The sequence below is a fragment of the Urtica dioica genome, chromosome 10, assembly GCF_054948205.1.
Source record: "Urtica dioica subsp. dioica isolate 48M chromosome 10, U.dioica_male_clone48M_v1_H2, whole genome shotgun sequence".
Lineage (NCBI taxonomy): Eukaryota > Viridiplantae > Streptophyta > Magnoliopsida > Rosales > Urticaceae > Urtica > Urtica dioica.
Window position 1 is genome coordinate 5,521,715 of NC_142765.1, and position 18,783 is coordinate 5,540,497.

At 37.9% G+C, this 18,783-nt stretch overlaps 2 protein-coding genes and 1 long non-coding RNA gene across 3 annotated transcripts; all 3 read right to left on the reverse strand.

Moving 5' to 3' along the window:
- Window positions 1-2,769: 2,769 nt before the first annotated feature.
- On the reverse strand, window positions 2,770-4,851 carry LOC149383234 (gamma carbonic anhydrase-like 2, mitochondrial). Its single transcript, XM_089628639.1, has 2 exons — window positions 4,373-4,851; window positions 2,770-3,410 (listed from the first exon to the last, which is right to left on the reverse strand). The coding sequence occupies exons 1-2, from the start codon at window positions 4,779-4,781 to the stop codon at window positions 3,034-3,036; spliced, it is 786 nt and encodes a 261-aa protein (XP_089484765.1). The 5' UTR covers window positions 4,782-4,851; the 3' UTR covers window positions 2,770-3,033.
- Window positions 4,852-8,630: 3,779 nt separating this feature from the next.
- LOC149383235 (uncharacterized) lies at window positions 8,631-9,788 on the reverse strand. The gene is made up of 3 exons (XR_016301639.1): window positions 9,736-9,788; window positions 9,488-9,636; window positions 8,631-8,967 (listed from the first exon to the last, which is right to left on the reverse strand). It is a non-coding gene; the product is annotated as an uncharacterized LOC149383235 (long non-coding RNA).
- Window positions 9,789-11,628: 1,840 nt separating this feature from the next.
- On the reverse strand, window positions 11,629-12,355 carry LOC149383236 (putative B3 domain-containing protein At5g66980). The gene is made up of 3 exons (XM_089627720.1): window positions 12,293-12,355; window positions 11,824-12,157; window positions 11,629-11,711 (listed from the first exon to the last, which is right to left on the reverse strand). Exons 1-3 carry the CDS (start codon window positions 12,353-12,355, stop codon window positions 11,629-11,631), a joined length of 480 nt encoding a protein of 159 aa, XP_089483846.1.
- Window positions 12,356-18,783: the final 6,428 nt, after the last annotated feature.

The window sequence follows — 18,783 nt, forward strand, 5'->3', positions numbered from 1 at the left end:
TTTTCTTCAAAACGGTGCATTCGTTCACCTCGGGAAGCTCTTCCCCTTCGACCTCCTCGGTTGTGGGTAAATGGGTAAAAAACTCGGAATAGGCACCAACGGCTAGTTTTAAACGGTAAAAAAAAACGGCTACTTTTTTCGGCTTTGATTCAACGACCAGAATTTAAAAACTCGGCCGGGACTAACGGGATCACCGTATCCCGTTAGTCCCATTAACGGGACTCCCGTCCCGTCCCGGTAGCAGTAACGGGAGTCCCGCTCCCGTTCCTGTGCCTAACGGTAGCGGGGATTCCGTCTTGTCCCGCTACAGTTAGGCCAAGTTTAATTGAGAGTCAATTTCCTCAAAGATTGATATTTTTCCCATTTTACAATGTTAATACAACTGTTTAGTTAATGAGGTCAATAATCTTTCTATGTGTCGTCGTTATTTATCTTCTAGAAACCTACCATTAGTTGCGTCATTCATGGACAAATTATACAAATTTGGTTAGGCTTTTTAAAGGTAAGTAGTTCTGAAATTATTACACCGAGTTGTAGTTTGGTCTGTAAATTAATTTTCTGAGTAAATAATTATCGGACCATTGGTTTAATAACTTCCATTAGAAAAATAGCCAACTTAAACGTTTGACATTACTAAATAACCAACGTTTGGTAAATTTTAGGTACATAGCCATTTTCATTTATTTACAGACGTAAATCTTAGATAAATAGTCACCTCCATATATTAGGTAACGTCATTATTTACGGCTATTTACCTAAAGATTTATCAAACGTTGTTATTTAGCAATGTCAAACGTTTAAATTGGCTATTTTCATAATTTTTTGTTTTAATTATTTTCATTAAGTCATTAAACACAGCTCCTAAGCAACTTGAAACTCATTTACCAAATTAAATAAGGATCAATTACAAAAAATACCCCCCAACTCTGAGGTCGGTAATAAACTTCCCCCTCAATTCGAAATAGCCATAAAAAATTATCTGAACTTTGATTTTTTTTCGACTTTTGCCCCTTTCGTCAACATTTCTCGGTTGCCGTCCAATAAATGTGCACTTTTTATGCACGTGAGCAATTAAAATGAGGAAAATTATATTTTTACCCTCCATTTCAACATAATAAATAGGATATTCTATCAATTAAAAAATTAATCATTTCAAAAATCCATTCATAATTGAATTCTTAATATTATTGAATTTAAGAATGTGTTAAATCATGATTCTCAATCACAGATTTACTAAATAAAAAAAAAAAATTGTTATCTTCTTCTTTTTCTTCTTCAGTATAATTACACCAAATCAAAGAACTAGTCTCTGTACTAACATTAAAAACTCAAAGAACTTGTTTGTCAGCGGCTTCGGCGACGATCGGAAGCCCCAGAAGCTAGCCAAGGAAGCACGACGAAGATCCGTAACTCGAACAGACAAATAGGAAAGAAACACGGTGCTGTCCAAGCTCATCACAAGGTCAAGCCCCTAGGCTGCCGTGGGGATCGAAGCTCCGCTCGATGATATCCGGGAAAATGAGCAAAACATCAAGCACGATCGCCTGCATCATGTTGAACATGGCATACTTGCTGAAGCCAGAGTTTTGAACGACGACGAAGTAGAGAGAGAGGAAGACGAGTAAGTCGATGAGAGGGAAGCTTTCCCTACTGGACTCCATCGAAGATAGGGTAAAGGTTGCAGACGGCAGATAGTACTCAGTGCCGTTGAGGCGGAGGAATTGTCGTCGTTGGATTGAGATTTAATTGTTCTGATTGGGGGTTTTTGTTTGGGGACGGAGATTAGGATTTTGGAGTGGGTTTGGTGGCGGATTGGGGGATGAGGACGGTTGATTGGACGAGAGTGTCGGATTAATGACGAGAGTGTGGTTCGGTGGCGATGGTGAAGAACTCGGCGGCGAGGGTTGAGAGCGTGGAGTTGGGCGAGCTCTTCGTCGATCGTCCCGCCGAAGCCTCTCTCTAGCCGTGACCATTTCAAGTTGCAGCGAATGTCCCTTGCTCACAGATGTCGAATTTGAGCTGGGCAAATCGCTCGAAGCCTGGCCGGAAGAATCGGCACCGAACGATGGAGCGGAAGCAAATGACGATAATCTCAGCGTCGAGGATTTCCTCAACCGTCAGCTTTTGTCGGTTATGAGGGCGATTAGGATCGACGATACAAGAGATTGTGGGTTAGGTTCCATTTTGGCTTTATATATTATAGTATTTAATTTATAATTAATATGAATAATAATTTAAAATTATATAAAAAATTGTTTAGAAATAAAAATAATCCCATAAATAAAATAGATATGGTAAAAAGTACAATTATAACCTCAAATAAGTTGTCACGTGACTAAAACGTGTCTCAGAGATCGATTTAACTGTCGAATATTGACGGAAGGGGCAAAACTCGATGAAAACCAAAGTTAGATAATTTTTTGTGGTTTTTTCGAATTGAAGGGGCAGTTTGTTACCGAACACAGAATTGAGGGGGAATTATTGTAATTAATCCATTAAGTAATTATAATTTTTTTGCTAAAGACATTAGTCTACAGTGACTAATTAACTAGATGACCAAAGTTATGAACAAACAAAATTAACACTTTTTTAATAACGAAATGAGAGAGAGAGAGAGAGAGAGAGAGAGGGAGGGAGATTTTTAATAACAAAATGAGAGAGAGAGAGAGAGGGAGGGAGATTTTTAATAACAAAATGAGAGAGAGAGAGAGAGGGAGGGAGATTTTTAATAACAAAATGAGAGAGAGAGAGAGAGAGAGAGAGAGAGAGTCACAAACAATCCTTTGCATTCAGAGATGAAACAGGAAAAATTACAATTTTCATCAGGTCTCTGTCTTTATGTCTCTGTTGGAAAATAAAGAAACCACCGGATTTATATGATGAAAAAGAAAAAATTACAAAAACTGATTGTCGTTCTTTGTCTCTCTCGGAGCTCTCCTTATTTCCTTACAAAAAAAAAACATCTCCTAACAAAAGATGCAAAACAAACCCAAAAAAAAAAAAAAAAAAAAAAAAGTAAAATAATAATAATCATCAGATTGTGATGCCCATAGACTTCTTAAGCTTCTCAACCTCCAAATAGGCCGTGGAATAAGGAAGAAACTCCATGAAGTGCTCTTTGCTCAAGTCATTGATCGCGATGGCGAGCTTTGGGATCTCTAAGGTCTCTTCATGGGTGAGAGCTCTGACGAACCTCGCGGGATTCCCTGCCCAAAGCTCGCCAGTCGGAATTCGCCTCCCCGGAGGAACGACCGAACCGGCCTCGAGGATCGAGTGGGTTTCCACCAGCGAGCCCTCCATGAGAATCGAGTGCTGTCCGATGATGCACTCGGGCTCGATCGTGCACGATCGAAGGAGACTGTACGCTCCGATCGTCACATACCTCTCGATCATCGTCTCAGCAGGAAGACCTGAGACAACCGATATTTTTCAGATCGTGTAAATAACTTCGCTAGCACAATAAGGATATCTAGAGCTGATAAGATATGAAATGATGTTACTGATAAAATATGAAAAGCTTCCATTGGGTATATACTATATTCATATGGAGAGGGAAAAAGGCAACAAGTTTCAGTAATCTCAAGTCAAAGTGTCAAAACAAGGAACCAATCATAAAAAAAAACACATTCACATAGATTAACAATCAAGACCTAATATGGAAAAGCAACAAAAAAATCCCTGCACATGAGTTTTTAGAAATCTCAGAGCCTAGGTACGCCGGTTAAGGAACGTCCCAACCTTAATGAGATTCTCGTTTTCTTCAGAAATGAAGAATCCTGAACTAAAGACTGCCAACAAGTAAAGCAGTTTCTTAAAAAGGGGATTATATGCTCTTTACTCTAGTCTTTTGAGCCCAGTTTAAAGTGAGAAACAGAAAAATCAACCTATTGTAACCAGAAGTAACTTTCAAAGGCTCCTAAACTAAAACCCAAAAAAGTTAAGAACTTTTACTCTCCAGCAATCAACCTATAATTTATCACAATCAACTCCTAAATTCACAGAATTTAATCCTTGTACTTACAGCCTCTGATCCTCAATACCCTAAATTCAACGATTTCATGATTTTACCTCTATTGTTCTGTTTCTAACCTTAACTCAGAGCAAGTTCACTCGTCACTTGTAGTCTCATAACCACAGACAATAACCTATTGTAGAAATACGAACATTGAGAAATCACTTTTATGCAAACAACCACAATTTTAGTAATAATGATAATGGAGATCACTAAGCTCGAAACCAGCAAATTTCACCACAACTCCAAAGTCTCTTTTCCTCCGCAACGTTTTTCCACCAAAAAAAAATGCACGAATTGCATCGCCAACAGATATAAGTAAACTTCGAAAACCCTAAGAGCGATCGACAAAGAACGAACCTGTCGGCGAAGACCAGGCGGCGTGGATCACGCATCGCTCCTGGACGTTGGCGCAGAATCCGACGGTGATTTTGTTGAGATCGCCCCGAAGCACAGCGCCGGGCCACACGGAGGAGCCGTCGCAGACCGTGACCTGTCCGGCGAGGACGACGTTCGGCGCCACGTAAGCGTCTACGGCGACCTTCGGGAGCCACTGACCGAGCGGAATTATCTTCCTCTGTCCGCGGTAGTCCCACCGGACTCGATCCGGCGACGGCGTCGGAGGCGCGGAGGCGGATTTTACCGCCGGCACGGCTTCGGCGGAGAGATCGCGGCGGAGGAGGAGGCTTCCGAGGCCGCTCTGTTGTTGAGTCGCCGCGGCGGCGTAGGAGGTTAGGGTCTTCCTGGAGATTCGAGCAAGAGCCGCCATTGTCGAAGAGAGCGTGAATGGAGATTTGGGGGAAATTGAAGAATTGGAGAGAGAGAGAGATTGTAATTGGGCTTTTGAATCTATTTCAGATCTGTCAGAGGCCCAATGTTAAATTTGAGCTGATTTACATTACCTCAAAGGACTGTGGATCCGTTCGGTCCACCCTCAACCCACAGCTTCTAATCGGACCTAACCAGCAAAAATAACATCTTAGAGTACATCATATAAATATACAGTTATTAATAAAAAATGTTCAAAAACATAGTTGCTATTATTATCAGTTGAGAACATTTCCCTTTTTAAAATACAAATAATTAACAAACTATACATATTTACATTTTTAAATTGCTAGTTAGTCAATTTTTAGTAAATATTTGATAAATAGCCAAATTTTATCACGGTTACGACAATTTACACTATTATTTACAACTGATTACATAGAAGTTGACTATATACCAAATATTTTATTAAAAATTTTCTAAATAGCAAATCATACATGTAAATATGACTATATATCTACTGAACCCTTTAATTTAAATCCTTTTAAAAATAGCGTTTTTTTTTTCAATCACTAAACACTTACTTTCTTTATAAATGAAAGTGTAAGCATTAAATAAAGTAATATAGAGCTTAAAATAGTAGACAAATTAAAAAAAAAAAAAAACAGACTGTAAACATAAAAAAGTAAAAATAAAAATAAATTTTACAACGTAAAAAAACTATTCTCGCAATAAAAACTGTAAACATGTTAATCTTGCGATAAAGTAAAAATTAAACAACACCTACCAGAACAATAACCACTTATAAACTATTCCGGTTTAGTTAAAACCAATTAAGATTGATTGATTTTTTTAATTTTTGAAATAAACTTTCAAGAATTGAGATGCTCTCAACTTCCTGATGAGCCCTCCATTGCCTGTGAGCTTTCCTCACCCTAAAAATCACTCTCAAATGAACCCAATCCCTCCCTCTGTAAACCATCTCGTCAACCAAACCGCTTCGCTCAGGATGGACGAAGAAGCATGGGATGACACTCTTCGCGGCTGTGGATCCCGCTCGGTGGCACATCCTCGCTCCTCTGCAGCGGTTGGTAAAGTTATTGCTCCGCGCATAGGAACCCTTAAACTCCTCATAACCATCATTTCCCGTCTCTGGTGGGGAGAACCGACTTGGCGCTCGAAACTCCTCGACAAATCTGCTGGCGTCTTCTTCATTGGGTTCGAATTCTCCGACCCCAAGCAGCGTGCTCGACTACTTGAGAAAGGCCCGTGGTGCTTCATTGGCGGTGTCCTCCTCCTCGAGCCTTGGCCCGACTCGGAGCGCTGGGAAGACTGTGCTTTCACCTCTGTCAACCTCTGGACCCGCATCTATGGTGTTCCACTCCAAGCTCGAACCAAGAAAAACATCACCAGATTAGCCTGCTCCGGAGGTGACATTTCAGAGCTGAAATGGGACAATTCCTTCTGTTCTATCCTCAAGGACTTCTTCAGGTTCAGAATGAAACATAATCTTTCAAAGCCTATCTACCCAGGTCGCTATATCCCGATAGCAGGAAATATTTTTTGGATTTCTTTCAAATACGAAAAATTACCTTTTCTCTGCTATGGCTGTGGTATTATCGGCCATGACCTCGCCTCCTGCTCAGCCCCGGAAATCACTACCCCCGACTCGTCCGGAATTCCTCGCCATGTTCTCGGACCCTGGCTTCGATCGGAATCGGCGCGCATCTCCTGTTTTGACGAACTGGAAGCTGTATCAACCATCACGCCAGAACCTCCAAGCCGCCGCGAACCATCTTCTCCGCTGACAGCACCTCTACAGCATCACTCGCCGGAAGATTCTCCACAGAATCACTCGCCGATAGCGCCACAACAGAATCACTCGCCGGGAGATTCTTCGCTGAAATCCTCGCCGAAAGTCTCTCAGCCGATCTCGCGTGCCAATCCCTTTTTTTCCGCGACCCACTTCAACTCCGGATTCTCCGAGTCTTCATCCATATCCCCAGGAAATCGCTCGGATTCGGTAGCCCCGCATTCCCCGGCCCTCCTTCATCGCGTTGACGAACGCTCTCCCTCCCCTAGAAACCGCGTGGCAATTAATTCAGCAGGAAACCCTTCTGACCCTGGGCCTGGGAAGCCCACTAAGCCGCTGGAAGATTTTAAGGGAGCTGGGCCGTTTGGGCTTGCAAATACGCCCTCAGCTGATCAGAAAGCCCAAGGGAAAAAAATCCTTATTCCTGATATGGCCCATACCTGCCCCAAGTCTGTTTTCGGCCCAGTCCCTCTACTAGTCGACTCGTCTACTAAGAAACGCAGGCTGTTATCAGGGGAAGCTACGATCTGCACCCAACTCGGCCAAGTCAAGACTTCTCGTACTCAGCGAAAATACAAAAGTATAAAAGGAAAACGTGAAGATCTTAAGGATGCTAAGGACCTCATTGAAGTCATGGTTTTCGAATCACCGGGCTTAAACATCCCAAAGAATAATGGTTCTTCGGTGAACCAACCAACAAGCTAGTTCTCCTTTTCCGGAGGGCAAGGGAGGAATCCCGTTAGATGTATCTTGACATCTTTGTTACTGTTTGTCTCTCAGGAGTTTTAGTTTTCTTTTCTGATAACTTCGTGCTCTTTTTCTAAACAGTATCAACTATCTGTAGGAGTTTATCTCCGCTCGAATTTCTGTATTCTGTCCTTATTAAAATCATCAATAATACAGTTTTCGTTTTCAAAAAAAATTAAGATTGATTTTTCATTTTCAAATTTAACCAAAAACATATATCTAAATAAATAAAATTGTAAAATGTAAAATTGAAATGGACTAAAGTTATATATATATATATATATATATATATATACAAGTCGTTTATACAAGTTGTATTAACAGTCGGATTAAGAAAACCATTTTAGTTGGACCAACCTTTTAGAAAACAGATGACGCGGTCCGGTTTATGATATTCCAAATATTTTTGGGCACACAGTAGCGATCTTTAACTTTAATTTCAAGAATAACATCTTAATGCTACATTTAAAGAATATTTTGATTTTTCCCGCTTTCTATTATGCCCTTGTATTTATATTATTATTTCTTTTAAATAATATTTATTGTACTTACATTTGAAGGATTTTATTTAAGAGACTATAATAGGTAACAGTCTATATTGTAAGTAAAATCGGTATTTTTAAAATTTTAAATTAATCGTATTTTGATCTTCCCATCTTCAAAACCAATTTTCATGTACTAATTCGTTCCCTGCAAAATTCTAATATTAAATATGCTGGTCAGGCACGAAGCCAGCTGTAATTGAGGGGGGGCTTTAGCTCCCCCTCAATTTTTTTTTTTTGCATTTTTTACTCATTTTTCATTTTTTTATAAATTTTTTACCTTTAAAATTTATAAATTAGCCCCCCTGAATTTTTTTTTACAAATTAGCCCCTCCTAAATGGATATCCTGGCTTGGTCCTGATGCTGGCCATTTAAAATTAAAAGACTACTGTGATAACGCAAAGCAATAACTGGACTAGTATCATCATCTTTCTTCAGACAAGTATTGAAATACTGATATCGTTAGATGTACTGCTTAACGACATGTATAATATACTAATAGATATTTTGAAATATTACTTAAAATAATAAAGTTTATATATATATTGGAATTTTACCTTTGAATGGCATATTTCTACGGGAAAACATAAAACCATTGAAATTTCGCCCACACGCTAGTTCATAAATATTACATCATAATAATAGTAGCTAGTGCAAACTAACATTCAAAAACAATATATATCAACGGTCCGTACTAGAATTCGTAACCTAGAAAAATAAGTGTTGAATGAATTTTATGATCCTCTCATGCATGCATGCATATCTATCTAGAAATACATGCAAATATATATTGTAGAAAGAGGATCATAATAAGAAATGGAAATATATATTTTCAATTACCACGAACAACTTGAACTAGAAGCTTTCGGCAAGTATTGTCTTGACCAACAACGATCTCGAAACGGCACTTGTCTTTGTGCCTTAGACCGTAGTTCTTGAAGAATTCGTTCCAACCCGTTCTTATCCCGAGCCGTCCAAGGGTCGTAGGCTTGATCTTCACCGGCCAAAGCTTGTTGTCATTGAGATTACGGAGCACCAAAGCTTCATCGAACGTTATTCCTATCTTCGCCCACCGAGGAATTTGCTGCCCAAAAGAAAGAAAACAATAAGCATTACATACGCCAAATGTCTCACTCAAGCTTGAAAGTGTTTGAAAAGTTTTTCAACCAAAATGAAATGTTTGGAATTGGGAATTAAAGATGGCAACTTGACTAATCTAACGAACCTTTAACCCTTTAATTTGTTATTATTTTTTTTTACCCTAATAACCCGCTATTTCCCCATTTTTCTTAATTATTATCTTTTGATTTGGTCAAGCCAATAGACCTTGGTTAACCTTTCTTATGGTTAAAAACTTTGTCCAATTGTAGTTGAGATATAAAAATCGGTTGGAGTTGAGGCAAACCGAATATGGGGTGGAATTCGAATTATTTTTTTAACAAACGGTCTAGTTCGATATCCGAGTAGACAAACTTAGTTAAAATCGGTCTGATTCGATCCGGTTAATAAAAGCCCTAATAAAAAAAGTCACAAAATAAATAAAGATAGTGATGTTACCTACCAGAAAAACAAAAATAAAATTATAAGCATAGTTAGTTCATTACCGCTAAGTAACGGTATGGTGATGAAGCGCCTATGGTAATGGTAAAGTGACGGTTCTCTATCTGGCCATCCTTTTCACCTTCACAGACTCTCTTTTTCTTAATTACTGCTTTACTTTTACCCTTATTCACCTTCACGTACTTCTCAATCTCTTCCAATAAGAAACATATCAATTGTGATCAGCAAAATATAGTTACATATATATATATATATATATATTCCTTTGATAATGATTGTCAACTACAGAAACCTGATTTCTTTTTTTGTCTCTTGTGAGCACTACTTGTTCCCACAAGCTCTTCATCATCGCTCTCTTCCGAAAATGACCCTGGAAAAAAATTATTAGATACAGATGCATGATCATAATATTATTAGATAAAAAAGATAACACTACAAAATCAAATTATCACCTAAACTGTCTGATGATGATGAGTCGTCTTTAATGATTCTCTTCCCCTCAGAGCTTTCTTGCGCTGTACTTTTACCCTTAGAGACATTTTCCTTCTTATTAATCCCTTCAAATAACAAAATATATCAGTCGTACGTTTCACCTTAAAATATACTTGTCGAGCGAACAAAGCTTGAACTCTTGTATAATGCATATTTGAAAACACGTGATCACTTGATTCCTTTGTTGTACTCGGAAGCCAATATAGTTGAACTAGAAATGGCTGGTTGAAGAAGCAACCAAAAAATAGAGCAAGAAAATGCTGTTATAGATTTAAAAGTATCTATTTTATCGTCATTTTAATTATATGGATTAGCTTAAATACGAGTGAGTTGACTTAATCTAAAGTGGGACAAGTCCTTTAAATAACTTTATAAATAAAAGAATTTATTTTAGCAGCTAACAAATTTTAAGCTACAATAAATAACAAATGAAGGGATGATGATTATGATATACGTAGACTTATAAATACAAAATTTGTAAAATAGAAGATAGAAATAATATATAGAAAGTATAGCTTTTTATAATGAAAAATTAGTCGAACGCCACCTGAAACGTTGAAATTGTAATCTAGCCAACGTTTCGTCCAAATTTTCACTCTAGCAAAAAAATGATGACGTGTCTTAATTATGTAAGATGTTAATTACTATAATATCCTCTACTAGAATTTGCTTACAAAACTTGTAGCCCACGTTTGATCAACCAAAATTTTCGAAGTTAATACACGTGTATATATTTAGAATTTAAAAAAAAAATTCTATATTTGGTAAAGTTTGTTATTGAGCGTTTATTTCTTTATAATTTTTTGTTAATCTCCGCTGCTTTATTAATTTCTGTTAATTATGGTAAATTTACATATGTGCAGGTAGAGCCGATCAATGCCCACCAGTTTGAAGTTGTCGATGGTGTTATCAATTGATATTTCTTTCCTTTCCTTTGATACGCATTTATTACGGTGTTATTCACAAGCCGATCAAATTTTCAATACGAATTTTCGAAGTTAATACACGTGTATATATTTAGAATTTTTTAAAAAAATTATATATTTGGCAAAGTTGGTTATTGAGCGTTTATTTCTTTCTAATTTTTTGTTAATCTCCCATGCTTTGTTAATTTCAGTTAATTTCCGTTTATTTTACGCACGATAAACTTCGGTTGGCTGAAACATTGACTAGTATTTGGTTTCTATGATTTATGTTACATAAGGGTATTTTCGATATTTTCTAACCGTTTATTTCTGTAAATGGCTAGATTACAAAATTTACCAAACGTTGGTTACATCCTTAAAACCATGTTTGAAATTGGCTACGTTGCTAGATTACCCTTTTATAATTATCATTTTATGACAATAAATACAATTTCCATAGTAACATAAAATAGATTTTAACACAAATATATATTTTCCTAGAAATTTGAAGTATTACTTTCATTATAATATATAATATGTTATTGAAGATTGATCTTTTTGTTGTAACAGGAGTCAGAAATGTATGAGGGGGTTAATATTCCAAAAAAAAAAAAAAAAAAAAAAAAAAAAAAACTTAGGGGGACAAATTTGCAAAAATTTTAGGGGTAAAAAAAAAATTAAAATCAGAAAGGACTGTAGATCCCTTGGGCCTTAACTAAATCCGTCCATTTATGTATGTATTTACAAAAACAAAATTATGTATATTTATGGTTTGATGATCGACTAATTTACAAACTTGATTTCTTTTCAATTTTGTTGGAGACACGGCTTGTTCCTACAACTTTGTCACGTTTGACATTATGGGTATAATCTGAAAAGAAAATGAAAGAGGCAAAAACTAATCATACATGACCATAACATTATCATAAAAACCGACAATGTATAATAATATGACAACGCAAAAAATAAAATAAAATAATCACCAGAAGCCTCTGATTTGCGTTCAACTCGAGAACCAGGAAGGAAATAAAGAGGAATATCATCAGTGGAATGATCGGTGATTATGAGCTCCTTCTTGCAACCGTTTCTTCCGTAGACATTGACTTGAAAAGTGTCGTTGACTACGAGCTTGAATATCAAAAAGTCGCCGCGAGTCAGAGAGTGGTTTCTCGCGAATCGATCCCAGCCGTCCGTGAAATACAGATTCTTTCCGTCGCGTTCGACGCCGATCAACAAATCGGAGTAGTACTCAGTGTTTAGAAAGACCATACTCGGTGCGTTTCGGAAATGGAGTCGAACGAAAGCCCGGGGAATCAACTGCAATAATAATAAAAACGTTTCCTTAAAAACGTTTGATACTGATATGCCTCTAAAGTGTGTGTGTTTGTGTGTGTGTGTGTTTTCTTTTGAGAAAGAAAAAAAAAAATAGAGAGACTGCATAGAAGTACGTACCATGGTTTTTGAGCTGAAGGAGGGCATGAAAACTTTGAAAAAACTTGGGGACCAAACATCCATTATTGAGCGCTGCGTGACAAAAAAAAAAAACTTAGAAAAAAAATGAAAATGACACCAGAGTGCAGAGAATATCGAAGGCTTAATAAGATGTAAGAAATATGGGGAATAAAAATAAAGCTTGAACCTCTGGGGAAAAAAGCTATGGAGTGATCAGAGAGAGAGAGAGAGAGAGAGAGGTGTTTTTGAAAAATAACCAGTACATATAATAATTACACTCTCTGAAAGCAGGTAAGCTTTATTGCTATTTTAAGGTAACTATTATCTCCAGTTAATACTACGCTGTGTTCTTTCAGAGAGAGAGAGAGAGAGAGAGAGAGAGAGAGAGAGAGAGAGAGAGAGAGAGAGAGAGAGAGAGAGTTGTTGAATTCAAGCGACTACCTTGGTTTGGCTGACAAGAAAACTCCAATTCTATTTTGCTATTCTTGGTTATCTAAAGTTTATAGTCAAGAGACCCTTAAAGCTTAAACTCTGGAATATTTATTATTGATGATTCATGTTAATATTTTATACATTTTCAGCCTCAACGAGAATGCCAGTTAGTATCATAAGTATATATGTTGTAATTCTTGCAGTGTCGCAGGCCATCATTTTCTTTCTTATTTTGAGTCACACACATAATATATACAAATATTATATACATAATACATGTATATATCATGGATATTATTTGCTTATTACGTAGGTAAGCAGCATTTACAATTAAACAAAAGGGATTAATGCAGACAATAAATGAGAAAGCAAAAATGACGATCACAATCGACGTTTTCCACTCTTGAGAAATGACATGTTTACGCAAAAACGACGTCAAACTTTAAAACAACCCAAGCGAGGAAATACCAGTCCATATGGAAATTTGACGGGCCCACCCAGCCAGTTTTAATGCTAGTGCACTATTGATTTGATTGTACAAACTAAAATTACAAATGCAAGTTTGAACAATTTAGAACTAGTTAAAGTATCAAACTATATTCCCTAAAAAAAAGAATTAATGACAGGATTGCCCCCTGAACTATAGCACGTGTGACAACAAGCCCCTCGGCCTTTAAAATATCGATGTTTTCTCCTTAATCTTCATGTTTGTTACAGATTGGTCCTGCCGTCTATGTTGGGTCACGTTCCGTCAGTTATATGTTCACGTGTGAGTCACGTGTTACTAAGTAAAATGGTATTGTAGTAAACTATCAAATAAATATTAAAGTCATGGATAAAATAATTAATATAATCGAATAAATGAAACTAAAAAAACTGAGTTCAAATTTCATTACAAATCGAGAAACCTAAACCCTGATTTTCAAAGGTATGGCGAAATCACCAGGTAAATCCCCGACGAAGAGTCCGACGAGGTCGTCTCCAAACTTGCAGAGAAGCAGTTTTGCGTCTCGTGCAAACAAGAAATCGCCGGCGAAGGCAAAAATGCCAATGAAAACAAAATCGACAGCGAAGAAGAAATCAACAGAGAAGACCAAATCGCCGGCGAAAGAAGCTTTTGATAATAGACCTCACAGCGAAGATGATTTCGGTAAGTGAAAAGAAAATAATATGCTCTGATGGTGATTGTGAAATTTGAACTTTTATAAAATGGGTTCGGGGACCACACATTAAAGTGTCTGGTGTTGGTTTTGTTTGTTTTCGTTGTCCTGTCTATATTTTTCAATTGTTTTTAAATGGTCGGGTATTATTGAAACCGTGGGTCCTCTGTGTCTCCAAGTATTTCATTTATTCCTCTTTTTAATTCATCTGGTCGGGTGTTGGGGTGTATGGGTGGGCAATATTTATTAGGTTATGTCATTTAATTTGTATTTATTTTTTGTGTTGCAGATGCGTTGCTGAACAACTTTGTGATCAACATACACTGTGGGGGTTCGATGAGTATTGAGACTGCTAACTGGAAATACGTTGGTGGGCGTGTAGCTCACTTGGATTGTGCAGATATAGACAGGATGTCTATAGTGTACTTGCACAATATATTGAGGGTCCAACTAGGATTTCTTGATGGCCCAGTCTATTTATTGAATGACCCTGAGAGTCGTGGTACGCAGCTGGTATTCATTGAAGACGACGAGACGTTGTTGGACGTTATGGCGAAGACGCTGAGAACACAGTGGGCTGTCGATGTGTATTGCGATCATCCCGTTAATGTTCCACACATAGTGTATGGGGATAATGATAACAATATGTAGATCATCGTGTCTCAAGAAGGTCACATTGTCGATGATGTGACTACAAAAGAATCTCATGAGAATGATAAAGGTGCAAATGTGGAAGATCTTCCTGAAGATGGTCCTGTTGTAGAAGACCTTACTCAAGATGCTCCGATTGTGGAAGACCTTACTCAAAATGGTGGTCATGAAGAAGCTGCAAATGTTGAAGAATCTCCAAGCATTGAAGACATGACTAAAGATGGTGGTCACAGAGAAGCTGCAAACGTTGATGAATCTCCAAGCATTGAAGACATGACTGAAGATGGTGGTCACGGAGAAGCTGCAAACGTTGATGAATCTCCAAGCATTGAAGACATGACTGAAGATGGTTGTCATGGACAAGATGCAAACGTCGATGAAGCTCCAAGCATTGAAGACCTGGCTGAAGATGGTGGTCATGAAGAAGCTGCAGAAGTCGATGAAGCTCCAAGCATTGAAGACCTGGATGAAGATGGTGGTCATGAAGCTGCTGCAATTGCCGATGAAGCATCATCAGATGAGCATGGCCATGATGACTTGCAACAAGAACCTGGGTTTGAAGCCAGTGACGATGACGTCCACGTAGATGGTGATGTTGTAGACATTGGACTTTCAGCGTTACGTGGAAAAGGAAAGAATGTTATGAGCGATGTAGACGACATTTCTGAAGATGAAAGTGAGTATGACATGGACGCTAACATCGGTATGACTGACGAGTCATCAGATTCAGATCTAGCAGAACATGGCAATGGCTCGTCAAGTGTCCAGGGAAAAAAAATTCCAAAGAAAAGACTTCCAAATTTCCAAGAGTTTAAGGAGGCAACTGACATGATAAACCCTAGTTTGAAGCTGGGTTTAACATGCAAAACCGCTCACATATTCAAAGAAGCCATCAGAGAGTATGCTATCAGAGCAGGTAAAGATGTTTACTTTAAGAAAAATGATTCTGATCGTGTGCTAGCTGAGTGTAAGGATCCAAACGGCAAGTGGACATGTTATGCCTCTTTACTAGGCAAGACTGGTTTGTTTATCATCAAAACATTTAGGTCGGAGCATACGTGTGCGAGGGTTAATCGTAACAGGTTTTCCACATCTAAATGGTTGTCGAAGACGTACATGCAACAATTCAAAAACACAGAGTCGTGGTCTGCTCCAGATTTCATGAATCAAGTTCAAAAAGACTTCATTCTCGAGTGTTCACGTGTGAAAGCATATAGAGCTAAGAAACTTGCTGCACAAGTAATAGAAGGATCGTACATTGAGCAATATGCGGCGCTATGGAACTATGCAGCTGAGCTCAAACGTTCAAACCCAGGCTCGACAGTAGAGATTGAATCTGAGGCAAGTCCGGAGGGTAAGCCTGTTTTCAAACGTATGTATATATGTTTTAAGTGTTGCAAAGCTGGGTTCCTTCATTGTAGACCTGTGATTGGCCTCGACGGCTGTCACATAAAGGGTCATCACACTGGTCAACTTCTAACAGCTATTGGTATAGACGCAAACAACAGAATTTTCCCGATTGCGTATGCCGTGGTTGAATCAGAATGCAAGGCGTCGTGGTCATGGTTTCTACAATTCTTGAAAGAAGATGTGAACATCTCCAATGGTCATCACTGGATATTTATTTCTGACAAACACAAAGGCCTACATGAAGCATTAGCGAGTATGTGGGAGGAAGGGTCTGTGCAAGCCGAACACAGACACTGTGCTCGACATCTTCAAAGTAACTTCACTAAGGTCAGTGTACTGTGAATATTATGATAGGTTTATAACTAACTGATGAGATGTGAATATTGTGATAGGTTTTTAACTAAATGATGAGATGTGAATATTGTGATAGGTTTTTAACTAAATGATGAGATGTGAATATTGTGATAGGTTTTTAACTAAATGATGAGATGTGAATATTGTGATAGGTTTTTAACTAAATGATGAGATGTGAATATTGTGACAGGTTTTTAACTAAATGATGAGATGTGAATATTGTGATAGGTTTTTAACTAAATGATGAGATGTGAATATTGTGATAGGTTTTTAACTAAATGATGAGATGTGAATATTGTGACAGGTTTTAAAGGACAATATCTTAAAAGCTTGATGATGTCTTCGGCAATGGCATATTCAAAAGCTCGGTTTGAATTTGAAATGGAGCTTATAAAGAATGAAGATCAGAATGCGTATGATTGGCTAATGGAGAAAGGTCCTCATCACTGGGCTAGGAGCCATTTTAGGACAACTCCTAAATGCGAGATCTTACTGAATAATCTTTGTGAAAGTTTCAATGGCACAAGAGCAGTTCTTATGGCGAGGCAGAAACCGATCCTATCATTGCTAGAACGGCTGAGAATGTATCTATTGCAAAGGTTCAGCAAGCAACGCCTTGTTGCTGATAAATGGAATGGTGAAATAGGTCCTCGAATATATAAAATACTTGAGACTAACAAGGTTCTAAGCGCAGAGAACATAGCACAGTGGGCCGGTCAAAGTGAATATCAAGTGAGCAACATGTACAGTTCAATGTATAGAGTGAACCTCGCTCATCAGACATGCTCGTGTAGTCGATGGGATTTGTCAGGTATACAGTGCTATTTATTACATATTTAAGACCTGCTCATACTTAACATTTGTCTGAACTTTGTGGATTTAGGTATACCGTGCTCGCATGCAATCAGCTGCATATGGCAACGGCATGAGGACCCAGTCAAGTACGTGTCAGCTTGGTATAAAAAAGAAGCCTACACTAAAACATACGAAAACATGATAAGGCCCATAAATCCGAGTGATCAATGGCCAAAGACAGGCTTAACTGCAATGGAGATGCCACCTGACAGATCAAAACCTGGGAGGCCAAAGAAGCTGAGGCGAGTTGAACATGCCGAAATTGTTCCTCGCCGTGGAACCAGAATAACTAGAAGGTATGTCATAACTACATGCTCAAACTGTGGCAAGGATGGACACAACAAGACCACGTGTTTCAGACGACAACAACAACAACAGGTACCTGATTGTGTATAAGACTGGCAACCTATAATGTAAATTCATTATAGGTTTGGTAATTAGAATATTTCATACTTTTCAGAGACAAGCTACACAAAAGGGCAGCCAACGAGCTTCTCAACGAGCTCGAGCAACACAGCACACAACTCAAGAAGCTCAGGGACCTTCAGCTACACAGAAGGGCAGCCAACGAGCTTCTCAACGAGCTCGAGCAACACAACACACAACTCAAGCAACTCAGGGACCTTCAGTTTCACAAGAAGGCCAGCCAAATTTAAGGGTAAGTGATGTCATATTTAATTTATGGTCATCAGTAGATATTGGGTCGTAACATTTTATTTTTTTCTTTCCATTTACAGCGAAGCCCAAGATTTAGGACTCACAGCAGTCGACGGGAAGTCATGGAGCCTAGAGGGCTTTTCAGAGACTGATTTTGTGTTTCTAAGGACAAAGATGTATAGCCTATCTTTGGTCCTTAATTCATGCTTTTGGGTCGGGTCTAATGCCTTAAAAACTTCACTTCTTCTTTTTGGTGTAAAGGCTTAAGTTATTACTTACTGTATTACCTATAATGTTTGTAATGTTTTGTACTAAGTAATTGCCCACTGCTTGCAATGTTTATCTGAAATACAATGTTTGTAATGAATTGTAATCAAATGTGTTTTGTACTAAGTAATTGCCTACTGCTTGAACATATCTTCATTTCTAACTCTTATTCCATTTATCAGAACACTTTTTCATAACCTCGCAAATTTATACAAAACAGCCAATTTATACAAAACAGCCGAACACCAACTTTAAACATCTTCTTAAACATATTGCATATATAATTCATCAGATAGGTTACACGTCAAACACGACAATGGTTCAATAACATTCACATTATTTAAACAAAACCAGACAAATAAGTAAAAGAACAATCATAACCAACAACTTCAATTTATGCACTTCAATAGCAATTAGCCTAATCACGTCACTTGAGTCGTCGTTTTTTGGAGATGGGCCTTGGTCTACCGATTTTCAGTCATCGAAAACTGTGTTGCGCTCTCGAGTGTATTGACCTTCTTCAACAATCCAGGGATAATATGCTTTGCTCTTGAGCACATCGGTGGGTCCAACCACTCATGAAATCCGCACCCTCTCATATTAGAATTATGAGAAACAAATCAGTCCACTTCAATATATAATGAATTTACCCAAACAAAAAATCGATTCACAACTACAAAAAAAAAAAAACAAACCTGATACTTT